Below are 24,379 nucleotides of genomic sequence, written 5' to 3'. Positions count from 1 at the left end.
GAACAAATGACCTCACGGACTGTACAGAATGCCATCATCTGGGAAACATGGTGCTTAAAGCCAATTTTAATTTGCAGAGAAAATAGGTGACCCAGTTCCCCAACTACAATACATGAAAATTGTGTTAGTTGTGTCGATTGCATGGACCTACTTACTTAATGTCAAACATTGCAATGTCATTTAGATAAACAACTTTTAAAAGATAGTAGAATGGTCACAGACACATCGGAACTTTTGAAGCTACAGTCTGTACCAACGACTTGGTCGAAATGAGCGCACCGTCGGCTTCCTGGGAGAATACTCTCTAGAGAGTAAAGGAACGTCCGACGTTAAATAAGGTGTACCTTTTACCATCGCGGTACTCGAGCCAGTGAAAATATACGACCTGTTATGAACAAAACAACTGGCCTACCGAAAATCGCTTACGGAACGGGTAGAGGGAAGGAACAGCATAAACCTGCCTCTTTCCATTTTTGTAAGAAATAGAAGGACATAAGGAAGTGAAAAAAAAAAAAATTCCAGCTGTTTTCAATGACACAAGAAGACTGACTCAAACCTGTCTTCAGCAATTCCAATAAAGGAATATTTATTGTTATTGAAATTCCCAAATGATACATACTTTAAAACTGATACTCTGCATTTCGATTTCGACAATATACATAAGTATTTTTACAAGTAAAATTCAATATAATAATATCGAAAATTTGGCCATTCTGAATAATAAATCGAGACATTATTTTCTTACATTCCTTTGCAACAAATAACTATTTTTTATTAATTGAAACAGAAATTTCTAAATCACTCACTTAATCATTACCAAATGCTACCAAGCTACTGCTGCGTGGACCTTTCTTCAAGTCGAAAGCTGTCAACTTTTAGGGTATAGACGTCGAGTTTATCATGTTTAAGTTTAAGGATAGTGCGGAAAACGCCAACAGTCAAAGGAACGGTTATGATGGCACCTTCTGTTCTTGCAATGTATGAACATTTAATATAAAATGCATTGAAATGGGTACATGTAATTCGTGTAGTACTATCAATTAAAAAGCTGTACAAGGCGATTTTACGATTTAACTCTGAAGGAAACCCTTTATTCCTCCACACCTCGTGAGCAATAACCTCTCCCACTACTATCCATACAAAAACTGAAAACAAATGTTTTACGCATGGTAATATGAATGAATGTTCTATTACTTAAAGTTCTATTACTTAATGACAGATAGTGAAAATGAATCCAAAGTTCACTATGCCGTGACATGCTATATACTATTACAAAGGGCCAGTTGGAAAAGAGCGACTGGACTCTGGACTGGACTAGAGTTGGGTGGGGGGCTTTTAGTATCACTTTTGGTTTACTTCTGCTTATACATTAAAAATAGTTGCGGAGTCTGTGTTATGTGTGTGACCTCTTCACCCACAGTGAAACTCTCTGCGGGGAATTATGATGGAAAACACAGCGTGAGGGATGGTATTAGCGCAAATTTAAAGAGAAATGGCGCCAAATACTGTTGTGTTAACAATTGACCTCGGGTGATTATTTGTAATGAAACCGAAAAATGTAAGCAGAAGTAAACCAAAACTGATTCTAAAAACACTAATCCCCTGCACCTCCCCCCCAGTCCAGTCCAGTCCAGTCCAGAGTCCAGTGCCTATTTTCCAACTGGCCATTACAAAGAATATGAGTAACAAAATTAGCTACTGGACAGTATTTCATTTCAGTATGCACGTCTGCGCCATGATAACCTATCAAAGTTAAGTGTCATTTTACTTGCTCATTCCAGGTTACATTTCTATTAATACTACATATTGTTCCTATAGATGCCCAAGATCTAAAGCATGGTGGAGATTGATCAAATCTGTGTGAGTGCCGATTCTCCAAAAGGGAAAGCCCATCTGAAAAATATCAAAAAATAAACAAAGCAAGAGGTCAGTCATTGCAGTCTGGACACAGAACTGTGAACACCAAGTTTTTATGTAATAAAGCCTCCAAATGCGCTATCAGATTTGTCTGCTCCAATTATTCACAATTTTCCAGAGTCACTTAGATATTTAAGTGCCGCTACCAGCATCTGTCACTTTAGCTCATAGAAGCAATCGCTCCAACCACCCTCATGAGTTCAGACATATCTTTGCCCGCACTAATGCATGTAAGTTTTCATTCTTCCCTGTTGTCATCCCCCTCTGGAATGGTCAATGGCTGCTGTTAATGCCGAGCCTGTTACTGCCTTCCAAGCGAATGCTTTGCCAACCAAGACAACATTGCAACGCAATGTAAATATTTTTGTTGTAAAAATGAATGAATGAATGAATCAATCAATCAAAGTATAGTTAAAGTTCGAGACAATAATGGTTGTTTTCACTAGACTACTTTCCTAGCTGAACATTCTTTCCTGTTTTCACCGCGAAATTTAACCCGAAATTTTAGCCGTTTACTCAGAAAAGCGCGCAACTTCGGTTTCGGTTAACAGATCCTTCAGTCGAACTGACTGTTCTCGCTGCTTTCGCCGGTACTTGTTGAGGAAGCGGGTAAAGATGCTGACGATGATGTAAAGAATTTGTGCTCAAAAGCGGGTACTGCGGGTCCTGCATGCCGCCACCGTGAAATAAGTAAGGTCCTGGCCGAGGAACTGAGGGGTCTAATGAGGCCGGAAGAATTTTAAATCGGCACAGCAAAGTATTACGAGTAAATTCGTCTGCCATTTCAATGAAAAGCACTGTTTGCAAAGTGAACCACGAGGTGAGCGCGAGCGTCTGGAAAATATTTGCCAACTCACGATTTGGCAGGCATCTGTCACTACGGGCAATTTGATTGGCTGCGGCATTTACAAGGACAAGTTATACCATCTCGCGAGGTAGTATAACGTTGCGGGAATTTCCGGTCACAAAGGCGAGATAATCCCTTTGTATTTCTTGTGAAAACAGATCGCATTTTTAACTCGCTAAACTTAGAACGAGTTGTTTTCACTATACTTCCGGGCCCGGTTGTTCAACAGCCGATTAACGCTAATCTCAGATTAAAAATTAACCAAGGAGTTTATTTCTCTACTCCTAAATGCTGTTCAACGCTGATATTCGGCAAAACTTTCCTTTAGAAGAAGTCAATCTTGAAAAACGAAAATAAGCAAAAGAAACTTTCTCCAAAAAGTTGAAAACATGAAACAAAAGTTCACGCTAACCCTGGATTACGGTAATCGGCTTTCGAACAACCGGGCCCCGGACTTTTCTGACTTTAACTAGTCAACCTTGTCCTAGTGAAAACACAGCCAATAACACCTTTAAGTCAATCAGCTGTTGCCGCTCAAATTCGATGATCGCTTATACGAGTAAAGCTGTCGTCCTTTTAAATAAACAGCTCCTTTAGGAGCCACCAATATGGCAAAAGTACATGGCAAATAAAAAGAATAGACCATATTCGTATTGCCAGTATTGGACTGGAACAAGCTTGCAATGGAGGCTAACGCGGAGAAATCTTTTCAAATGCAAGTACCTTTTAGTATATTCCCCCGCATTAGCCTCCATTGCAAGCTACAATTCGGGTCAAAAGACCTCGGGACACTTGTCAAAGTTTGGGCGAAAAGTAGAGAATTTACTGTACCTGTTTCCATCGTTATATGAGCAACGCGTGTTCTTCTTTCGCTGCCTTTTTCGCGCCCCCTTCCCCCCAAACAATGTTGAAACATGCGATCGATCGATGAACGGATCTTGATTTTGGAGACCGTGAAAACTCAACATTGTAATGGGGGGAGGGGGAAAAGCGGTTTTGACCAGAATTGGAGTTCCAGTCCAATACTGAGAATACGAATATGGTCTATTAGTATATACTAAAACAGTGGATAGCGTTGAACTCGTGCGCTGATTGGCTACTCAAACTCCGGATATCCTTTGCTATTCACCTCTGAGCAATTCGCGCTTAATTCGCCCCCGAAAATGTTGTAATCTGTGCAGGAATAAATGAGTTAAAATCATCTTTTTGTGCTATCTTATCTCACTGTTTTAGTATATACTAATTAGCAACTATTCACCTCAGTGTCGATGGCTAGTGGTGGATATTTACCCTGCCGCTTCGAGGCTCGGTAAATATCCACCAGTTGCCATCTCCACTTCGGTGAATAGTTGCTGATTAGTATATTCTAAAACAGTGGATAGCGTTGAAGGCGCGCTCTGATTGGCTACTCAAACTCCCAAAAGCCTTTGCTGTTCACCTCCGAGCAACTCGCGCAGGATTTGAGCCAGAAAATATTGTAATCGTTGAAGGAATTAAATGAGCTAAAATCACCTCTTTGTGCTATAAAATGGATTAACGTCTTAAGACTATCAAGAGTTTAATTTTACCTTTTCGATGCAACTATCAGGGGTCGCAAATCATAAATTGTTCAAGGAAATAAGTAATCCCCCAAAGTTATCGACATTCTACCGACAGGTCACCAACACCTTACAGACTGACTGTCGGCCAACAGATGGCCCACAAGCAAACAGTTATCTTTTCAGCAAAACGTAAATAAAGACGTATGCAGACTGTTGGCGGAGTTGAATAGCTTAATAAACAACATATTCCTTATGTCACTTTAACGAACACCTGATATTACTGCCAAACAGGTCACAAGGTATACCTTTGGAGGAAATCACAACCTGTACCATGTTCCAATAGTTGATTAACAAAGAACTCCATCTCATATCGAGGGTTAATCTAATGATATTACCACAAGTTAGTAGTAAACGCCCGAACAGTTCGGACGCGAATATTTTATCGCACTTGTGAAATGGAACAGTAAATTGAATACAATAGAGATCTGTAGCAAATGTTAATGAATACTAATTAGCTGAGCAGGAGTTTGTATGAAAAGTCAATTGTACTGGGCCTGGTTGATCAAAAGCCGATTAATTTTAATCCCAGATTAAAATTTAACCAACCCAAAAGCTGTTTAATGCTGATAATCGGCAAAACTTTACAAAAGAGGAAGTCAATCTTGAAAGCAATAATTACCAAAATAAAATTTCACCAAAAGTTGAAAAAAATGAAACCAATGTTTACGCTAACCTTGGAATCATTCATCGACTGATTTATATTCTTGGGTTTCACTCACGTGTTCAACAGCCATGTTTTCGATGAAAACAAAAGAAAACGTTTGCACAATAATAGGGTTAAATTCCCGGAGGAAATAGATCGGGACACCAACATGGCGGCCGTGACATCACGAGAAAACCAAGAATTGGGGTTAACAGAGGAGAAAATGTGACCCAAATAGTACCTGGTGATTGGTCATAACTTTGATAAGTAATTGTACATGGACAAACAAGCTTACTCAAAAACAAAGACAGCAGAAAACTAAGCTGAATACCTTTGAAATTCACGACCAACCAACCCTCCCCCACGAAAAAAAAATAAGAATTCATCGTGCATCTTGTAGAGAACCCCGTTACAGCACTTACCAGGATTTTAGTATCACAGAAATTGTTGATATTTTAGAAATTTGACTAGATTCAATCATTATGAACTGCAGGTAACTCAGTCAGTTTTGATTTTACTTTGGAGACATAACCCCACAAGTGTCAGCCTAACTATTTCCTCTTCCAACCCTAAATTTACAGTATCGCGGCGAACTGCAAACACGATTTTATCACATTCGTTAAATATGTACAAAGGAGGCCAAATAAGTACTTTTTACAAGAAAACCGCTTGAACAGCCAGACATTTACCTGTTTGCTTGCCATTTCTTCATCTCTTCCATCACCAACTACTACATATGTACATTTCTTTCCAAAACGATTTGATATTCTTTCAAAGCAGGTTTCCTTTCCTATTTCAAAAGCAATATTTTGTATAAAAAATATGAAAACACGCCCACACATCCCTCTTAAAAACAAAGCACATAGAATGAACAGAAGCGCTCAAATACAACTCACCAACTTTTGTAGCACTATAAATATTTTCAAGTGGAAAAATTCCTCCCAGTCCGTAAAGAAGGCACTTGGCCAATGCAGGAACAAGTTGGGTGGTTGTCACCATAACATTCAGACAATTTGTCCTGAGATGAAAAAGCAAAAACATTAAAGAGGAGACACAAAATTCAGGAAAGGGACAATTCCCAGGCTACAACTTCCTCAACTATGTTTATTCTTTGCAAACACGAAAACAATCCAGGTACCACACAGCATTTTACAACCTCTAATTTCAGTGGATCGGTATGGGACACAGTTTTATCGTTTCTCCTATTTTTTTTTTTTTAGCCTGTTGTCTCCTGACCAATCACAAGAGCCGTTGTAATAGCTGTGTCCTGGCCCAAACAATCATCAACTATGAAGTATACAAAGAATGATACAGAGGAACCACAGGATAAACCACGAGGGCCCCTCAGAATTCTTTAATTTTTTTCAAAACAATACGAGTATTCATTCATGCTCTATGGAAGAAACTTTATATAAGTGTCTAATTTTCAAGCGCTGGAGCACTAATTGGGGACACCGTAAACTGTAATAATTCTACCTTTTATTTAGAGATAGAGACGTATTAACCTATCACAGTTTTCTAACTTGCAGCCCTCTAAACCAGATTGAACTGTAATTTGGAGTGTCAAGTCCGCGATGGCCACAGTGGTGGAAGGCAAAAGCACTCATCACTTCGCCAACCCTGCTCCCCGGGAGCGTACGGCAAGGGATATTCCTGATGGTCATCCATCCAGAAACTAAATCTGCCCAAAAAGGCTTCACATTGATCAATTCAAGAATCAATGTCAACCCTGTGAGCCAACCGTGCGCCTGAATGAACCGTTGAATCAACAAATTAACGCAAATCAAATCAAATGTTGCTTTCTTGAGGAGAGGGGAAAACCTGAGTACCCGGAGAAAAACCTCTCAGTGCTCTCAGTAGAGAACCAACAAACTCAACCCACATATGATGCCAAGTCTGGGAATCGAACCTGGGCCACAATGGTGGGAGGCGAGTGCTCTGACTCACCACTGCGTCATCCCTGCACCTCTAAAATATACACTGATATGGGACAAGAGAACATTTTAAGTATTAACCACCTACAAACATCACAGCAATGTGAAACCATGCTGTAACCAAAACAACAAAATCAAGGTACACAATTTGAACAATGACCAAAGAAAAGATGCAATCCTCGCACTGGACAATTTAAGAAATTGTCTCTAATTTTCAGGTGGCCTCAACAGGACTCAAACCCATGACCTCTACTGCGCTGGTGCAATGCTCAACCAACTGAGCTATGAAGCCACTCAGTTGGGAGCACGTCAATATGTTGGGCTCATGTGTTCCCATGAAAAAACTGATGAATGAAAGAACGGAAGATTAAGTGATAATTGCTTAAGGCATTGACACCTCGAATGCTCTTGATGGAACACCTCCAGTTGATGAGTAAAATCGTTTGGCGTTAGACAGACTAAAATATGTTAAGTCTCACTCCCAGGGGTTGTTGGGTTAAATTGTCCAGTTGAGTATGAGGATCACATTGATCTTTCATCTATAACCCACACTTCAAATATGCAATTCTTTAATTCATCAGTCCCTTCACAAGAACACATGGGCCCTGGCAACTAAATGACCTGCGTCCAATGAATGAGTTTCCAGTATTGTGATCCACAATACTACCATGAGGTAGTAAAGGCACCTTAGTTGACCGGAAGTATAGATGATACAAAATGCAGCAAGTAGAATCTTTGTATCAAATAAAAGCTAATTTATCAACCTTATGGGTTGTTTAGAGTGTTTCAATGAGCCTGTTGCCATTGCTGAGCCAGGGTCCCTTACCTGGAGTGGATCAATGTTAAGGCCTTTAATGCTAATGTCAGCCAAGAATCTGTTATGGCCTCCAATTCCATCCGCAATTGGAGCCATGTCTCTCTCTTAGCAGGACCAAGAAGACCTGAAAAGTGAAAACCATGCAAAATAGTATCAAGGACAAACATTCACCGACTGTTAGATCAGTTTGACCAACACTGGACATTTGGTGCAGCAGGAAGCGAGTTTAAACCCAAACAGTTAAGAGTTTTTTTCAAAAAAATTAAAGGCAGAGGTAAATGTGTAGCTTTTGTAATGTAAATCAATAGACCTCCCATTACTTGTCTTGTTGGTTCCAGAACATAAACCAAAGTGTTTCACAATACTTGGTTCTTAACTCTGTTTGATGTTTAGGAACCCACACAATGTTAACAGACAGCTGTTATACAGTGTGACACAAATTTGCCTCAATCATGAGGTTACCACGACAGATACTGCAATGCTAAATAAGATTACAACTTTCTGGATATGATAATCCCCATGAAGTTGCTGTCCATGAACAGGAACACTGACATATTCATATGTTGATCTTTCTGTTAATCTTGCCATCAAAGATTTGAAGGTTGCTACACATAAAAAACACTGATTTACCTCCAACATTATTCCGATAGCTGTTATAAACCTCCTTTATGCGTCTGTATCTGTAAGCAAGTTTCCTCATCCAGTCCACTCCACCTCGGACTCCTGTTGCTAAGCACAGATTGGCTGATGTAGCAGCCGCATGAAATCCATCTCCCTCAAAGTTGTAGGTACTGCACACACGCAAAGAGGTTCTCGAGTAAGTATCATATTTTTCTTCACTTAGCACCTGTGCACAGGTGCTTATTTAAAATAGCATGCCATTTCAGTTAAAACTACTGAATACTCATTAAATGAGTCTTCAGCACTTTCTGATCAAATAAATAAAATAGCATACAATGTGACAATACTAGGAACTTCAAAAGTTTGCATAATTATCTCTCTGTCTGCAAAGAAATTACCACATCATGTGCTTAAGGCTGGTGGGAAAAAAGTTACATGTATTAAGCTAGTGTTAATTTTTTCTTGCCATGCACCTCAACGGCATACAGTAATATGGTCAAAGCAAAATATAAAAAATCCCAATACAAAAAAAACAAAACAAAGGGAAACAGGATTGCCATTCCCAAAAAATAAAAGTGAGTGACGCCTGAAGGGAAAAACAAACATGAATAACAGTTAAAATCCTAACATTCCCACAAATGGACAAAAATAAGGTAACAGAATTCAAAATGTCCATCTAAACTGAATGATGGAATTTAAACTTAACTGCTGTAACAACACCACTGATTCTTGATTCTCATGGATGACACTGCCCTTCGACTGTTACATTTTAACTGAGTCTGTTTAAACATCAACAGTGTCGCTGAACCCAAGCAGACAAAGGACAATTTTGTCCAAAAAATGATGTACGACTGCGAAAGTTTTAAATACCTTAAATCTAACCCATTATCATCTGCAGCAACATCATCAATGTGCACTTGATCACAATCCTGGAAAATGAGCATAATATTAAAAAGATATGGTGGCAAGTTATTGCTAAAATTTAAGGGGGAAGGGGGGTTTATTATCAACTACAGAAAAGAAGCAAGTTGTTTGCAAGTGACAATTTTTGTCCAAACCAATTTCCATGCAATAAGAAAAGCCTTCACAGAGGAATCTTAACCAGCTTCAGTAGCATTGCAGTAACATCAGGACTTGAAATTGCAACCACTACAGTTGCATTTGTGACTAAAATATTGGGAGGAATCGTATATTTGGGAATAGTTTCCACCTTCTCTCTACTGAAATAAAGGTTAGCAGTAGCCACTTTGCAGCTATCTTTGCTAAAATAAATGAAGAAATGAAGAAGTGAATTTTCTTTCCATCTGAAGATAATTATGGGGCACAATTATTGCAGCATAATTTAGCTGCAATGTTATATGCACAAATGCCATTTCCTTAAAATTTGCGACTAGATTTGAATGTTACTAAGAACCATATTAATGCACTCTAGGTATTCCTTGCTGTGTAGAACAAAGGATGGGGACCATGGAAATGGATGAATTTGTTGGCCAACTTTTTTTAAAGCTTTGACAAGGCATTTTGATGAAGTCACTATCAATATTGTTCCCAGAGTTAGTTACTCTTGACCAGGGTAAGGAAATGAGTGACTCTCGGATAATCCGTTTTGAATGACAAGGTTCTTGTCATGAACACCACTGCGCAGGCGTACGAGTAACGCCAAAATGGCCAAGAGAGTGGAGGATTTGTATCACAAAATTAGGATATCCCAACCTAGAACTGGAAAAGGAACAATAGTTGGAGCGATATGCCTGGACAAAAATCTATGTGCTGAATATGTTACCAACGGGCTGTGCTGTCTTGTGTTGCCTGGGATTTTCAATTAGAATTTGTGTAACATGGAGGTGTAAAGCAGATTGTGCGGATGCTGAATGCCCTGATCCAGGATCAGTTTCAAAAGTTAAGACAGTCTTTGTTTTGTAAAGTATCATGGAAGACTAAGGAGAGCAAGGAAGGATCTTTCAAGTTAGATTCTTTGTCACCAGAGAAGAATAAGGATTCTTTTCAAAAGAACAAGAGTTTCCTTACTGTTCTAAAGAAGTAGAGGTCTTGAGGGAAGAATCATTTTGCTGCTTTTCATTGTACAAACAGAGAAGGACTGTTCTCCACCAAATAATGACAATTCTTTAATAGAGATGTATACTTCTAGTTGGATAACCATGTTGATTTTTAGAATATTATTCTTCCATGAAAATTTATCATGCTTTCCAAATTTAGAAAATATATATACCGGTACATACACAAGGCAATACATACAAGCCATAATCACAAAAACAACAACAATTTACATCCAACAATGTTGCATGTGGAATCTAACTTTGTTTGATACTTAGGCCAGGGCTTTAGCCTGCTTTATGCAAAACAAATATTGATGCAAAAGTAAATATTGATATACAGTTTTTAAGAAAAGTGGTGTCGATGAAGAATAAATATGCAACATGAAAACAACATAAATTTTGTGCCACAAATGTAAAAAGTTACCATCAGTGAAAAACATTTTAGGAGATTTTTGGTATGTTCAATTTTTCTATTGTACTTTTGGCTGCACAAGTAAATCGCAAAATTGAAAGTGACATTGATTTCAGCGGCCTCTTGTGGTAAGGTTTCCTTGCGTGTCACTAACAACACATGAAACAAAAGATACATCTGTGACATTTGAAATGATGGCAAGACATTGGGTTTTTGTTATTGTTAGTTTGGTTCTTTTTTTCTTTTAAGTGTTATAAAGTTTGACAAAAAATGTGCAAATTCAACACAAAGATCACAATGTGTGGTTCCAGAAAAGATCCATACCCCACCACCGAGGGAATTTCACTTAAGACCCCCCAACCCCTCTGGAAAAGTTTATTTTTACGAAAAAGATTATCAAAGTAAAGAATGATACCGATTGCAGTTATGCGATGGTTTTCATTTAATTTCATTGAGTGGCCTCGAATTAGAACACAGTAAACTACCTACAATGCAATATAAACGACACAATGTTGCTTATCCCTTAAAATGACAGAGCTGAATTTGTATCTGTCAGTTTACCTTGCTGTGCAAGCTTACGTTTCTTTTTTCCCAAGCCGGTGGTAGCCGCCTCCACCACCGTAATGTTGATGGAATTAACCCCTTTCAGCGTGAATATGATCGCAGACATGTCAAACTTTCAACCACAAAATTAAGAGGAAACGAAAAGGAGAATAAAAACTCTAGATTCTGAAATTGTTACATCATAGACTTTCTGCTTCTTGAAGCGAAACTTTCACTGTTGTACTGTTTCTCAATTGACTGACGCGACACAGAGATCGAAGAAACGTAGCTAGTAACCACACCTGTTACGCTGTCTTGTCTCTATGAAGACTGGTCATGAGTAATGGCGGTCAATATCACATACCCGACAACTAGAGTTTTTGTTGGCCTAACAGGGGCCTAATTCCTTTGGATTCACATACATAATGCTTTAGGAAGAAAAAAATTATCATAAATTATATAGTTAGACTTACTTATTTCTTCAAAACTGATCTACCAAGATAGGTAAATAGCAATTTTCGTATAGAGTTCGAAATTAACCCCTCAGAAAGTGATTTTTATTGTGCAACCCCCTTTCCCCTCCTGAATTTCCTGGGCCTCTGACCCAGACTTGGTATTAAAATGCTATCACACAATAATTATTGCTCAAAACATCTTCCTAGAAATTGTACCTCTGACTAGAAAAAAAAGGTGGTCCTTACCTCTAAATCATTGAAAAATAAATGACTGTCTGCCAAATTGAATATCATTTCTTCCATGCGAAGGCCTAATGACACAGAATTTGGAGCATCCTAAAATAAAAAGGAAAGACAACATATTGTGAACGGAAAAACTCAGTGAAGCCCTTCCATCTGTTTTTCTTTTGGTCACAGTATAGCAAACAAAAAAAGGTCAACCAGCAAGCTGTAGATATTATACAAAATAAGAAACAAGATGCTTCTGTAAGTGTTTACTCAGAATACCATGTGGCGAAGAAGTAGGGTAATACATTTCAAAAAGGTAGTTTTTAATTTGAGTGATTTTCAAATTTTCCAAGCACAGAACAAAAAAAAGTTTCTGCAGCCAGCTGAAGTCTGGATGGCTCATTCATTAATAATGGATAATGTACTGGTGAACATTGCTTAACATACTTATTCGGCTACAAGCCGAGCGCCAAGACCCCAAACTTCTAAAAAAAAAAATCAACTTGACCGACACGAAATCTATCTATAAGCCGTGAGCCATTTTAGGTCTTGATCTTTATTATCGAGCATGGAATTTTCGTAAAAATACAATTGACATTGACTGAAAAATTATGCTCAAAGCAATAAACGTGATCGTGAGGTGACGAACATTATTAAAACAATTACTGACCTCACTGGAAACATGTCTTCGTACAAGCGAAGCGTTTATAAAAAGCTATTCAACTGGAAACATCAAATCACAGTGGAGATGAATTTGATGTGACCCTAACAAATCAATAAAACAGCTTGTGCAGGTTTAACAAAACATTCTGAGTTTAGAAACCTTCCATCATAATCAATCTTGTTCCTTAAAAGTCTACCAGCAATCATGCCAAAAGCTTGACGTTCAGCTTACAATCTCGCCTTTAAACTTAAAATAGTCGCCGAAGCAGAAGCTGTCGAAAATAAATTCGAGATCGCCCGAGAATACGGCATCAGCGAGTCAATGGTCTGTCGCTGGAGGAAAGTTCAGGCAAATCTATTCAACAGGGAGCTTAAATTATCGGCCAAACAAAAGACAATGGGCTGCTTTACACCAAAGTACGTGTATCCCAAGCTCGATCAATGAATGTTAGAGTGGTTTTCAGAGCAAAGAAGTCACGGTAAGATTTTCCCTCTAATGCGTACGGTTTTTTGCTTGGAAAATGCCGCTTTAAAACAAGAAGAAATCCACTTGTTGCTTGGTGTCATGTTCTCATTGGCTACCTTTCATTGGCTAGTAGCATTTGATATTGGCTCTACTCGATCTTCCACTTCATCGTGCTGACACACTTTCTTTTCATTTTAAACACGAATAGCTGTCAGTGGTTTAATGCCAAAGAATTTTGTGATCCTGATTTTAAAGCATCCCTCCGTTGGTATCAGAAATGGAAGCGTCGTCATTGCATCAGCAAAAACAACCCTTGCGCAGCGTTTCCTGAACTATTTAGAGGAACAAACAGTGAAGATCTATCGGTTTGTCAAAGCGGCACGTCAGCGTTGTGGATACTCATTGGCAAGGATCTTCAACATGGATGAGACACCAATGCGGTTCAAGCTTCCGTCCAGCCATACCCTTGAATTCAGCGTCAGCAGAAATGTTCCCGTAAAATCTTGTGGTGTGGAGAAGAGAAATTTCACAGTAACGCTACAACAAGTTGCAAAATTGTTGAGACACTTTCATTAAAAAACACCTTTTCTAGCTTCCAATGCCTGCCATATCTAGAATTTAAACCTTTCCCACTTTCTCTCCCCTCTCCCCCTTTCAATGTTGACTGCTTAAATTCCCAACATTTTTTTTTGTCTTGCTAGCAACACTGATAAGGTGGGGAGGGGGGCTGCAGTGTGAGAGATAATAGGGAAATTAATAACGCCCCAAGAAGGTGAAGTGTCTCCACTATTTTTGCAACTTGTTGTAGCAGTTGCGGCTGATGGAAACAAACTGCCACCCGCAGTGATCTTCAAGTGAGTGCGAACATCTAGAGACCTTGTTGTGCCAGATTCCATCAGAGTTTCTTTCCATAAAAAAGGATGGATGGATGAAGCTGGTAAGCTTGTCGTTTTGTCTTGCTTTATTTAACAATCACCATCAATCGCCTTCTTGTTACCGGTATTTTTACTTCAATTAAGCTCGATGTACAAGTGCCTTCATTGCGGTGTTTTCGCTTCCATTGATTTTATCCTTTATTCATTTTAGGTGTTAAGGAGTGGATTCGCACTTGCCTGCCAAGAAGCCCTGCGGATGAGCCGTCGCTGCTGGTGAGGGAATCGTTCCGTGCTCACCTGACGTGAAAGAAGTTTTGCGGAAACAAGGTTGACGTGGCAATAATTCCTGGCAGCCTAACTCCTGTCCTTCAGCCATTAGACAAGTGCCTGAACAAGCCGTTTTAAGGAAAATATCAGGCGACAGTACCTTTTGTGGCTAATTACTGGTCCCTTCGAGTTTACACCTGCCGGGAAGAAGAAGGCTCCGTCACGAAACCAAGTCCTTCGATGGGTAAAACATGCGCAATATACCCGAGAAGGTGAGGCATTCATTCAAGACTTGTGGCATCTCCAACGCACACGCAGCACAGAAGACTATACCATCTTTGATGAGAATATCCCAGAAGAAGAAACTAGTGACGACAAGGAAATCGACAACGAGTTCGAAACAGACAGCGAGGAAGAAGACGAGCAGTAAGATCGATCCCAATCAAACAACAACTAAAATGGCTCCTTTACGAGCCACCAAATAATAAAAGTCCATAAACAACAACAACTGCTCTTCAAATTAACCAGTAATTTAGCCTGGCTTCTAAGTGCATGCATGTTCATTTGTTACTGTTTTAATTTGCTGAGAAAATTTCTTTTCATCAAAGTACTTGGCTATAAGCCGAGAACCCTTCTTTGGCTTCAAATTTGCCCAAATTGTGTGGATTTGTGTAAAAATCGCTCGGTTTATAGCTGAATAAGTACAGTAATGTTCATTAACAACTGCGTCGCAATGTGGAGGTTGGGTGCTTGAGACATCCTGGAGCTTCCACTATTGGTAGCCAGCTCCACGATGGAAACTGCACCAATGACTGGCAAAACCTGGCAAAGCCCAAGCAGGGGGGCCTCCGAGCCTAGAGGGGTGGGAGAGAAGGAGCTCATGGCCCCCCAGGCAGGAGCTCTGAACACACCCAATTCCGACAACACCCAACGACCACAGAACCAACGCTAACTGACTAAGAACCGCTGACAGCTTGTAAAACCACTGCAACGTGCATACCACAAACTGCTCATAAAAACACGAAAGCCTCTGGTGGAACAGTAGACCACCATCAGCCATACAGCCTGCACTGGTACATATGACTGCTGACCCAAAGGCTGTGTCACTGGTATACTGCTTAAAACCTGTGCCAGGCTAAAATGTGTATTTTAAGAGAAACCGCAAAAAAAAAAAAAAAAAAAAAACGTGGCAGCTTGCAACGTTATGGAGGTGGTAAAATGAGAAAACTCCTTTCATTTCTATTTCAAAAACATTGGTAGGACAAAAAGTAACACAAACAGCTTTGAACTTTATTGTCAATCAGTTTCTCTGGACGTCAATGATGATAATAACAATGCAAATAGCACTGCAATAGTAAGTCGCCCACTGGCAACCACTTGTGATATTCTGGTCGCCATTACTCAATTTTTAGTCACATTGGCAACCAGGAAGGCGCAATTTCGTACCCTGGATAGGGAGGTCAAATGTATTGCTCAAAGGTATCTAGTGCATTGCTTTTAGACAATGAAATAACTGCCTCGTAATTCTATTGTCCATTTGCTGCCATGAAACTCGAATAACTTTCAGGTATCCAGAGTAATGATCTACTATCCCAGAAGCAACTAGTTTTCTCATAAGAGGCCACTCTTTGATTTACTACACTGTACCAAGGTCTAATCGGGCAAATCCTTTTGCAACTGAATCTCACCAAAATAATTACACTGTTTGGAACCATAGTACAAAAATGCATCATTGAATTACCTTGCCAAATTTAGAAGCAAATGTCCCCGTTAGAAGAGAATGGAAAATGATAATCGTTTCATCAAGATCCCAAATAAAGATTCGCTGAAAAAAAAAAAGAGTGTGACTGAAGCTTTCATTACATGTGCTACAATGTACATGTACACTAAAGATGAGTAGCATGATCACGGTACCCATTTCTGTAACATACCTAAAAATTGTGAAATTGTGTTTATTGGGGTGAAAATCACTTATTTTGGCTTATTTCACACCCAGACTTGCATATCTTTCTAATTGTTCGGAAAATATTAATGTTTGGTCCGTTAAAACTGAATTTTTGATTTACCCATGACCCCTTGCAGGCGTGGTCTTTCATACAGATAGTCAATTTTGAGGCAAATAAAAAGTAAAAACAGAAAGCTTTCACTACATGGAGGATAGCATCCCCTCATTTAGTTCTATTGACACCCTAAACGCTGGCTTTCTGCTCCACTTTTTTGCTCCACTTTACAATTTGAGGTCAGAGCAGATGTCTCTCTCAATTTCCTGAAAATTGCCCCTGAAAAGACATTGTGGACTTCCTAATAATATCCATAGAGGAAAGGTTACCAAGCCTTGTGAAGCACATGGAAATCATGGCTTCTTTTGGAAGTAGATTTGTGATGTTCACTGGCACTCAAGACTAGGTTCAATATGGCCCGGCATGTCAAAAAAAACGTAGCGACTCATTCAAAGGCTAATATTTTCGCGACCCTGAAAGCTACGATGACGCAACTGTGGAATAGCTAGTGGAACTTGTGAGCATTCAGAAAATGCTTGGTTGGAACCCACTTACGCCTTGGTTGGAGCAGGAGCAACATTGAAAGAAGCGGTCTCGAAACATATTATTGCGTAATTGCGGAACAGAAAAAGCGTAGCGACTGTTTTGAGGAGTGATTTCTCCAGTCGTAGTGGATCCTTCAAACTAATTTTTCTGTATGTTAAAGCACAAGGTATGAGCATTTAGTCGAGATGGTTTTGAAGCCACAGATATCAATTGAAGACTTGTTTCAAACTATAACCTAGTGACCGCCAGAATTCCAAAACACAGCGTTACAGTAAGGAAACTACGGAATTTTGAATCTTTTTAATGTGTTTTAATAAACTTGAACTGTTTTAATTTGGCTCATATGTAGTATTTACTGCGTGTTATCACTGGTTATTGTCCGTTAATCCACATAATTGTTCTCTCTTATGAAAAATGGTTTTGAAGACTTTCAATTTGAAAATTGTGTTACACGTTACACTCAAAATTTGCCTATTTTTCTATCCTTTTCCTTTGTTTTCTCAAGAAAGGAAAGTCGCTTACCCTTTTTACACCCTGTATCCTAATCAACAAGGATAACCTTAGCATTCAGCAAAAATATAGCTTCATTGAAGACGTTAAACTGAATAAATCAGGAAATGTTTCTGAGTCACCCCCAAGTGGGTACGGTGATTGTGCTACACATCTAAAGCGAACATCGAATTTCAAAAAATTGTTCTAAAAAATACTGAAAGTTTTGCATTTCTAAGACTTTGGACCAGTGTTTTCAGGTTTTTCACTAACATGTTAATACTATACCTTGCGAAACTTGTAGGAGTACGATACCAAATGTATGCCCAAATCCTAGAAAGCTAAAATGCACCCAAATGGGATTTGGGGGAAAAGCCACGAATGCCTCTTGCTGAGAATCATTTTACACTGTATGTGTTTCTTAATCAAAAACTTTAAGAAAACAAAACTGATTTAAAAGCACAAGGTAAGGTTACCTTTATACAAACGTTGGCCGTGTAGCACTTATATTTTAAACAGAATTAACTGAAGAGACTGAAGTGTAACATGAAGTGCTAGATTTCTATCCCATATGAACCACCCTGGTCTTAGTTTTTCTCTGTCCTTGTGTGGGCCCAGTTCCATCAGTAGGGCTAACACGCTCACATGGTTCATATGGGATAGAAATCTAGCACTTCACGTTACACTACACTCTGTTCAGTTATTTCTGATTTAAAATCAGTTTGTTCAAAGGGCACTGTGAACCAGAGTAGTGTTTTCTCTCTACAGGGGCAGCTGTACTCAGTCTACTACAGTGTATCAGTTTTCAATGAACTGTTCAATTATACAGCAATTTTCAGCGTACCTCAATGTTGTGATCAATTTCAGGTGGAGGTCCAGAAGTTGATCTTCTTCCCCTTCCACCACCCCTCCCCCTACCAGCTCTTCCTCCCCGGCCTCTGCCTCTGTTTCCACTCTGAACTAGCACCCCTGGGGAACTCGCTCCTGAATCAACCAGAACCTGAACTCTGCTGACAACATCTTGTCCAGGAATACCAACACTTCCAGATACTATAGGCACACTGTTAATGGTACCCTCCACTCCAGTGACTGGGGAGTGAGAGGGCGGGCTTGGTGTGGATGGAAGGTTGGATGGCGAATACTGAATACTTGTATTTCCTCAAGAAAAACAGATCAGATAAATCAGTATTATTAAGATTGCCAACCAATCTTTGTCAAAGCAAGGTGCCAGGTTGACCCAATTCCTCCGCAGAGTGACACTTATACTCTGTACCATATAAGTACTGAGCTTTATTAACAGAAAATGACAGTGATGAAAAAATCATAGTTTTTAGTGACAGCCAATCAGCGATATGAACAATGAAATTTCACTTGTGAAAAATCATTGTTCGCTGTGTCTGATTGGATGAACAATGTTTTTCATTAGTGAAATTGAAGAACTGTGTCATCCGTGCCGCAAAAACTCCCAAGGCACCCCTTTATGTTCAAGATGTCGCTTTGATGAATAAATTCATTACATCATGTACAAATTTTAACAGAAGACGCTACACTGTTAGAGCCTTCTGGTGAATAAAACTCCCCACATTGTCTAATCTGTTGTCATTATTGTTTTAAAGAAATCTCAGCACTTATAAAAATAATAATAAAAAAATTCCTTCATGGTAGGTGAGTGTGTATGTACCATTTTTATTCACTTGTTGGGAAGAATCACAAAATAACTTGTTCGCTACATGTACACTCACTCATTCATTTGCAATTCTTCACAACTCTGTGAATAAAAATTATATCCGCTCACCAACAATGAAGTAATATAGATTTTTGCCATCACAAAGTATTAACACAAGTGAGAGATTTCGAGGCAATGAAAGGTATAGCAGGGTTTTTGTTATGATTTTTAATAGCAGGGACAATTGAACATATAGCAGGGACCAGGATGGCGGCTCTGACCGGCTCTGCCGCCATCTTGAGACGCTGTGCCAAGGCGGGATAGGTGTGGTAGGGGGTCGTCCCCCTCCCACTGGGGGGTAAGGGGCGCCTCCCCCAGAAATTTTTGAATTTGTGAGGCCTAATGGGTACCTTTGGGTAAAATACTGGTCGATTTTCCGCTTCATTTCCTTCGCGCTACGGCTGACCGTAACCGCCTAACATGCACAGTGTCTCATTTTTGAAGAAATTTACTTCCGGCAGCCGTATTAGAGCCCGCCATAGCAATTTGCTTAAACTCCCTAATGACGAAAGCAGGGCGCGCCGATCAATGTGTTTTCTGTTACTTGATAACATCTTGTCGTGAACTCCAAATCAGCTACACGTACGTGTACGCAAATTGTGGTACAACTAACAATACCCAGTAATAGAGAAATAAAGCACGATTTGGTTTAAGAAAATATAAAAAAATAAATTACAAATATCGGTTGACTAGTCTCTTCATATTGAAAGAATCCTTGTACAACCTGCGCTTAAAATAGCCGGGACAAAAATAAAAATAGCAGAGTAAAGGTCCCGGCGTCCCGGCTTTAACAAAAACCCTGTATAGACTACGAAGAGACTAACACATACCGTGCATTTTAGGTAAAATGCACGGTATGTGTTAGTCTCTTCAAAGTGTTAACCTTTTACAAGTACAATGGTGGAAAACCAGGGTAACTGGTGTGTAAACCTGTGAAAGCTTTCTGCCAGAAGGTGCTGCAGAGATGTATCCAGAGTGCGTCATTGCATCCTTGGATGCACTCTCTGTTTGGGCCCACAGAATATAGAACAAAGGGTCCAACCGGACACAGGGAAAAAAGCTTATGTTTATGCAAATTACAAACACCAGGAAAATCATGCAAACAGCATATTTCACAACAAAAATGAACATTCCCAACCCTGTCAATTTTGATTCTGGGCGCGCACGAGTCATCATTTTGGTTCTTGTTTTCCACGGAACTTGTCTTGCAAATTACGAAACGTTTTCAGAGTTAGTGTCAGAAATAATGTGTTAAACACGAAACTTGACCATAATCAATCACTTGATTCTTTACATTGGCCATGGCAAAGTCAAGGGCCAACGATGAATGGTGTATCGCTTCAATTTGCTTACTCTTTTCTTTCTTTTAAATTAAACCGCAAGTGATGTTAAAATAAATGATCCTCTTTTACGGAAAATTGAAATTCAGTTCTGTTTTCTTTTTTGGCTGTGGAGATCTAGTTAATTTATCACCTGGAAGCAACACTTCCCACAGCGTACAAAGTAAAGTAAATTAAAGTAAAGTAAAGCAACCATACATGTATTTAACATCGATAACTCATAACAGTAATTCAACTGACAAAGCCGAGGTCGACAGATTTCTTGAGGCGTTTTCAGATGCTATCGATGAAGCTTTGACAGCCCATACATCTCAATTTTGATCAACAAATTAACAGCATATAACAGTTTCAAAGAAATTGATCATTCTATTTTAAGTAGAATTATATTTGAAGGGAGGATAAGACTTCATTTTTGTGCAATTTAGAAAATTATCTTAAAGAGTACAACAGCAGCAATTAGGAGGCAAATAGAATGAATATTAAATATTCTTGAATATTGATTAGCTGGACCCCTAAAATTTTGCAATGAACCAAAATTTTTCAAGAAGGGGTCCAGAGGACCCCCAAATTTGAAAACCTGGATACACCTCTGGTTCTGGTAACAATGGAACCAGGATGTATAATTCTCCAGGTTTTCATAAATTCAGACAGTTTTTTCAAATCATTTTGCAACTGATGAAGTAGTGGGACACACCAAAATACATGTAGAGTGTACGTCTTGAAAATTAAAAAGTTCTGTGATTTCTTTTAAAACTTGCAATGAATTTACTTCTTTCTAAAACACTTCTTCAATGTAGGAGTTCTTGAATTTTACCATCATTCTCAAAATAATTTACTTTCCTAATGAAACATAAGACAACCTTTCCTGTTTTTTCTAGGAAAAAATAGACAAAATTATAATCCTTTATTTTTATATAATGTGAGGAAGACTCACATCGAATACTTTAAAAAATTTACTTTCCAAAACAAGCATGAATGCACTTAACTTCCTGTGTTTACCAAAGCTTTTAAGACACCTAACAAATTATTAGTCGCAAGCTTTAATCAATTGAAATCCACCGTCCAACAAACAGAATCTCCACTATGTGGCAGCAACCTTCCAACAAAACCAATTATCAGAAAAAACAATTTGCTCCTTTTTTCAACTTCCTGCTTGGTTAAACACATCTGAAAAACTTAACATACAGTATCTCTGTATACATATGCAGTTGAGTTGTTTTTCATTGTTATTTTAATTAGCTCCATCACATTAACTTAATGCTGCAAACATCTGTTTGTTGATGCTAATGGCCTTGTGCATTCCTCTTAAAGTTTGGCTTCCACTGATAAAAAATTACTTTTAATCCCATAATGTGCTTCATCTTTCAACCAGTATGTAATCAAGAAAAAAATAAAGTAGTTGAAGATGTGCACTGTGACTGAAACAGAGTTTAAAGAAACATAAGTGCTCTTAATAGTAGCATCTACATGACAATAAAACAATATTTATCTTCATTTAATTTATGAGAGTTTAAAGCAAACAATGGAACCATTAAATGGATTTCCATTTAAATAAAATGCTACAGGAAGGAACACATGTTCAAAAATCTACAACAAGAATTGAACATTAATCAGCACATTTTAATATTGTGTGAAAACATCTGCTCTTTTCTGCCTTGTGCATCACACTGGGCAGGGCACAGAAACTGTGTTCACTTATCAGAATTTTTTAAAATTCCAATTCAATAAGTTATTACAAAAATAAATAAAGATAAAGGGAAAATTATTGCTCTTCTTTATCACTGTGACAGTACGTAAAATGTCACTAAAGAGATTTGCCATTTTCTCACTGATCAGTCGAGTCTGCGTCTAGTCTGTTCAAAAGTGAAATAGTAATAATGATAATTTAATAACTTTTGTAATGTTTTTGCATAACAATCAAAAGCATTTCACAATGAGTATAATTAAGAAAGTCTAGAGTAAAATAAAATGATAAATTACACTCTAAAAATTGGTCCAAAAAGCGCTCTTCAGCTCAACATTAAAAAATGCCAGTGATTTAATGTTTATGTAATTCTGTGTGTGAACTCATCTATAAGCAAAAACAGAGCAGAGACATACATACACAATAAAAGGTGTGAATATGAAAACATTAAATGGATCTCATGATAATACATAGAAGAAAATTATTAATGGTGATATTGAAGTGTTCAATCAAACTTGTCTGACAGATGAAATACAATTAAATTTGTTACATGAAATCCTTGCCTTGTCTTTGAAAAAGCACAATCATCTTTGCTTCATTAAAACAAAAAGTATCCAAGGCTAGTTTTTAATGCAAGAGATAAGAAATCAGGTAAAGAAATCCCCAATGTGAAAATTAATCAAATCAATGAGCATAGTAACCAGGGTTTTTGTAATACATGTAACTACAGTATTATAACTCTTTTGTAATAAAACAACTTTTACAGTAAAAGTTCACTATTATTGCCAGTAGATTAAATGTCTTGGTGACCAGACAATACATCTAAACGAGGTCATGGCTTTAACAACAATGACAGACAGCCTCTTTTTTATTCAGGGTTAAATGATTCATCAAGGAAGATATTCAAAAATTGCAGATTTTGGTATAAATTTCAAGCTTTACTGTCAAAACACTCGGTCTAATTTAAAAAACACAAAACAGTTAACAGCCTCAGTAACAGCACAATGGAAAATACCTGTAGTGCTTGCAGCATGTGTTCTTTCTCCATTAGTTGTGATGCCTTGACTTGCCTGGCCTGGCAGAAGCTGTGTCAGTTGATAACTGCTGCTTTGACCAGCTACCGCATTTGGAGGTGGAGTGCTGTTTACCTGTGTTATATATTGTGATGGTGAATATGCTGGTGGAGGAGTGTTCAGATAATTGTAAGGGTAAGTCTGTGGATTGCTCCTGTATCCATACTGAAATGAGGCTTGATCTGACTGTTGAACAGAATATGCCACAGCGCTAGTGGTTGGAGTTCCTGTGGATGCTACATAAGTTGTTCCGTATGGAGGTTGATATTGATTACTGTACACTGTCTGACCAGGCTGGATAATGGCTGGATATGTCACTGTTCCATAAGGATTTGCAAATGAGGGGTTTGCTGGCTGTCGAAGAGTAGATATATCTGGGATGTTCCCTCCATGCGTGTCTGCTTGGGAAGCATTACGAGAATCCCCAGTGGTCTTGCCTGCTGAGTTAACAGCAGGGTATCTGACAGTCTGCACCATCGGATAACCTGCCTGAGGTCCCGTTTGAGGATAAACATATCCAGTAACCTGGGTGATTCCCGTTCCTTGGATAACTCCTCCAGTGGTCTTGAACTGTTGCATACCTGGTTGTGGAGCTGGAACAATATGAGGATAAGGACGCTGCCCATAATAACCAGCTGTATTAACAGCATACTGCCCTGTGAGTTGCTGGTACTGTCCAGAGCTGTCTGTTACTCCTGATGCAATTGTTTGACTTCCATAGCCACACCCATCTAAGTTTGTCATAGTAGTAGAGCCATCAGATGTAGGGTAACTTAATGTTGTGGTAGACACTGGTGCAACAACATTAGGTACTCCTACTCCAAGATTTGCAGTTGTCACTGTAATACTCCCTTCACCCACATCCCAGGAAGAGTCATTTTTATCAGATTCTTGACAAGTAATGACGCTTGCCATCCCAGAGGATGATTTGTTTTCTCTCTGGGTGTGGTTAACAGGCTGCTGTGAGGGAGATCCACCTTGGCTTGACTCATCACTGCTGTACAGCAAAGATCCCATTTAGAAAATAAACAAGTTAAACTTTATTCAGATGATGACTTTTTCTTTAAATTGAGCCCTACATGAATAACTCCAGAAGTACAATGTAGCTAGTAAGTATTGGACACAGTGGCAAATTTTACTCAATATTTTGCTATTAAATGACATACCACAAGGGC

At 38.7% G+C, this 24,379-nt stretch overlaps 1 protein-coding gene across 9 annotated transcripts in view; it reads right to left on the bottom strand.

The window, feature by feature from the left end:
• Window positions 1-557: 557 nt before the first annotated feature.
• The window catches only part of LOC137974723 (eyes absent homolog 1-like), a 31,869-nt gene continuing 8,047 nt past the window's right edge, over window positions 558-24,379 (bottom strand). For 3 of the 9 annotated variants that reach the window (XM_068821665.1, XM_068821667.1, XM_068821668.1), the window contains 10 exons: window positions 23,147-24,201; window positions 18,226-18,539; window positions 16,088-16,171; window positions 12,094-12,183; window positions 9,251-9,309; window positions 8,390-8,550; window positions 7,769-7,883; window positions 5,905-6,026; window positions 5,698-5,798; window positions 558-1,893 (listed from right to left, as the gene is read on the bottom strand). In XM_068821665.1, the coding sequence (XP_068677766.1) occupies window positions 1,813-1,893; window positions 5,698-5,798; window positions 5,905-6,026; window positions 7,769-7,883; window positions 8,390-8,550; window positions 9,251-9,309; window positions 12,094-12,183; window positions 16,088-16,171; window positions 18,226-18,539; window positions 23,147-24,201 (2,182 nt within the window). In that variant the 3' untranslated portion in view covers window positions 558-1,812. The remainder of the gene's footprint in view (window positions 1,894-5,697; window positions 5,799-5,904; window positions 6,027-7,768; window positions 7,884-8,389; window positions 8,551-9,250; window positions 9,310-12,093; window positions 12,184-16,087; window positions 16,172-18,225; window positions 18,540-23,146; window positions 24,202-24,379) is intronic. The other 6 variants (XM_068821663.1, XM_068821664.1, XM_068821671.1 and 3 more) reach the window with 4 other exon arrangements.

This window comes from Montipora foliosa, chromosome 11 (assembly GCF_036669935.1).
Source record: "Montipora foliosa isolate CH-2021 chromosome 11, ASM3666993v2, whole genome shotgun sequence".
In the NCBI taxonomy this organism is placed as follows: domain Eukaryota; kingdom Metazoa; phylum Cnidaria; class Anthozoa; order Scleractinia; family Acroporidae; genus Montipora; species Montipora foliosa.
This window is presented reverse-complemented; position numbering and strand designations above follow the sequence as displayed.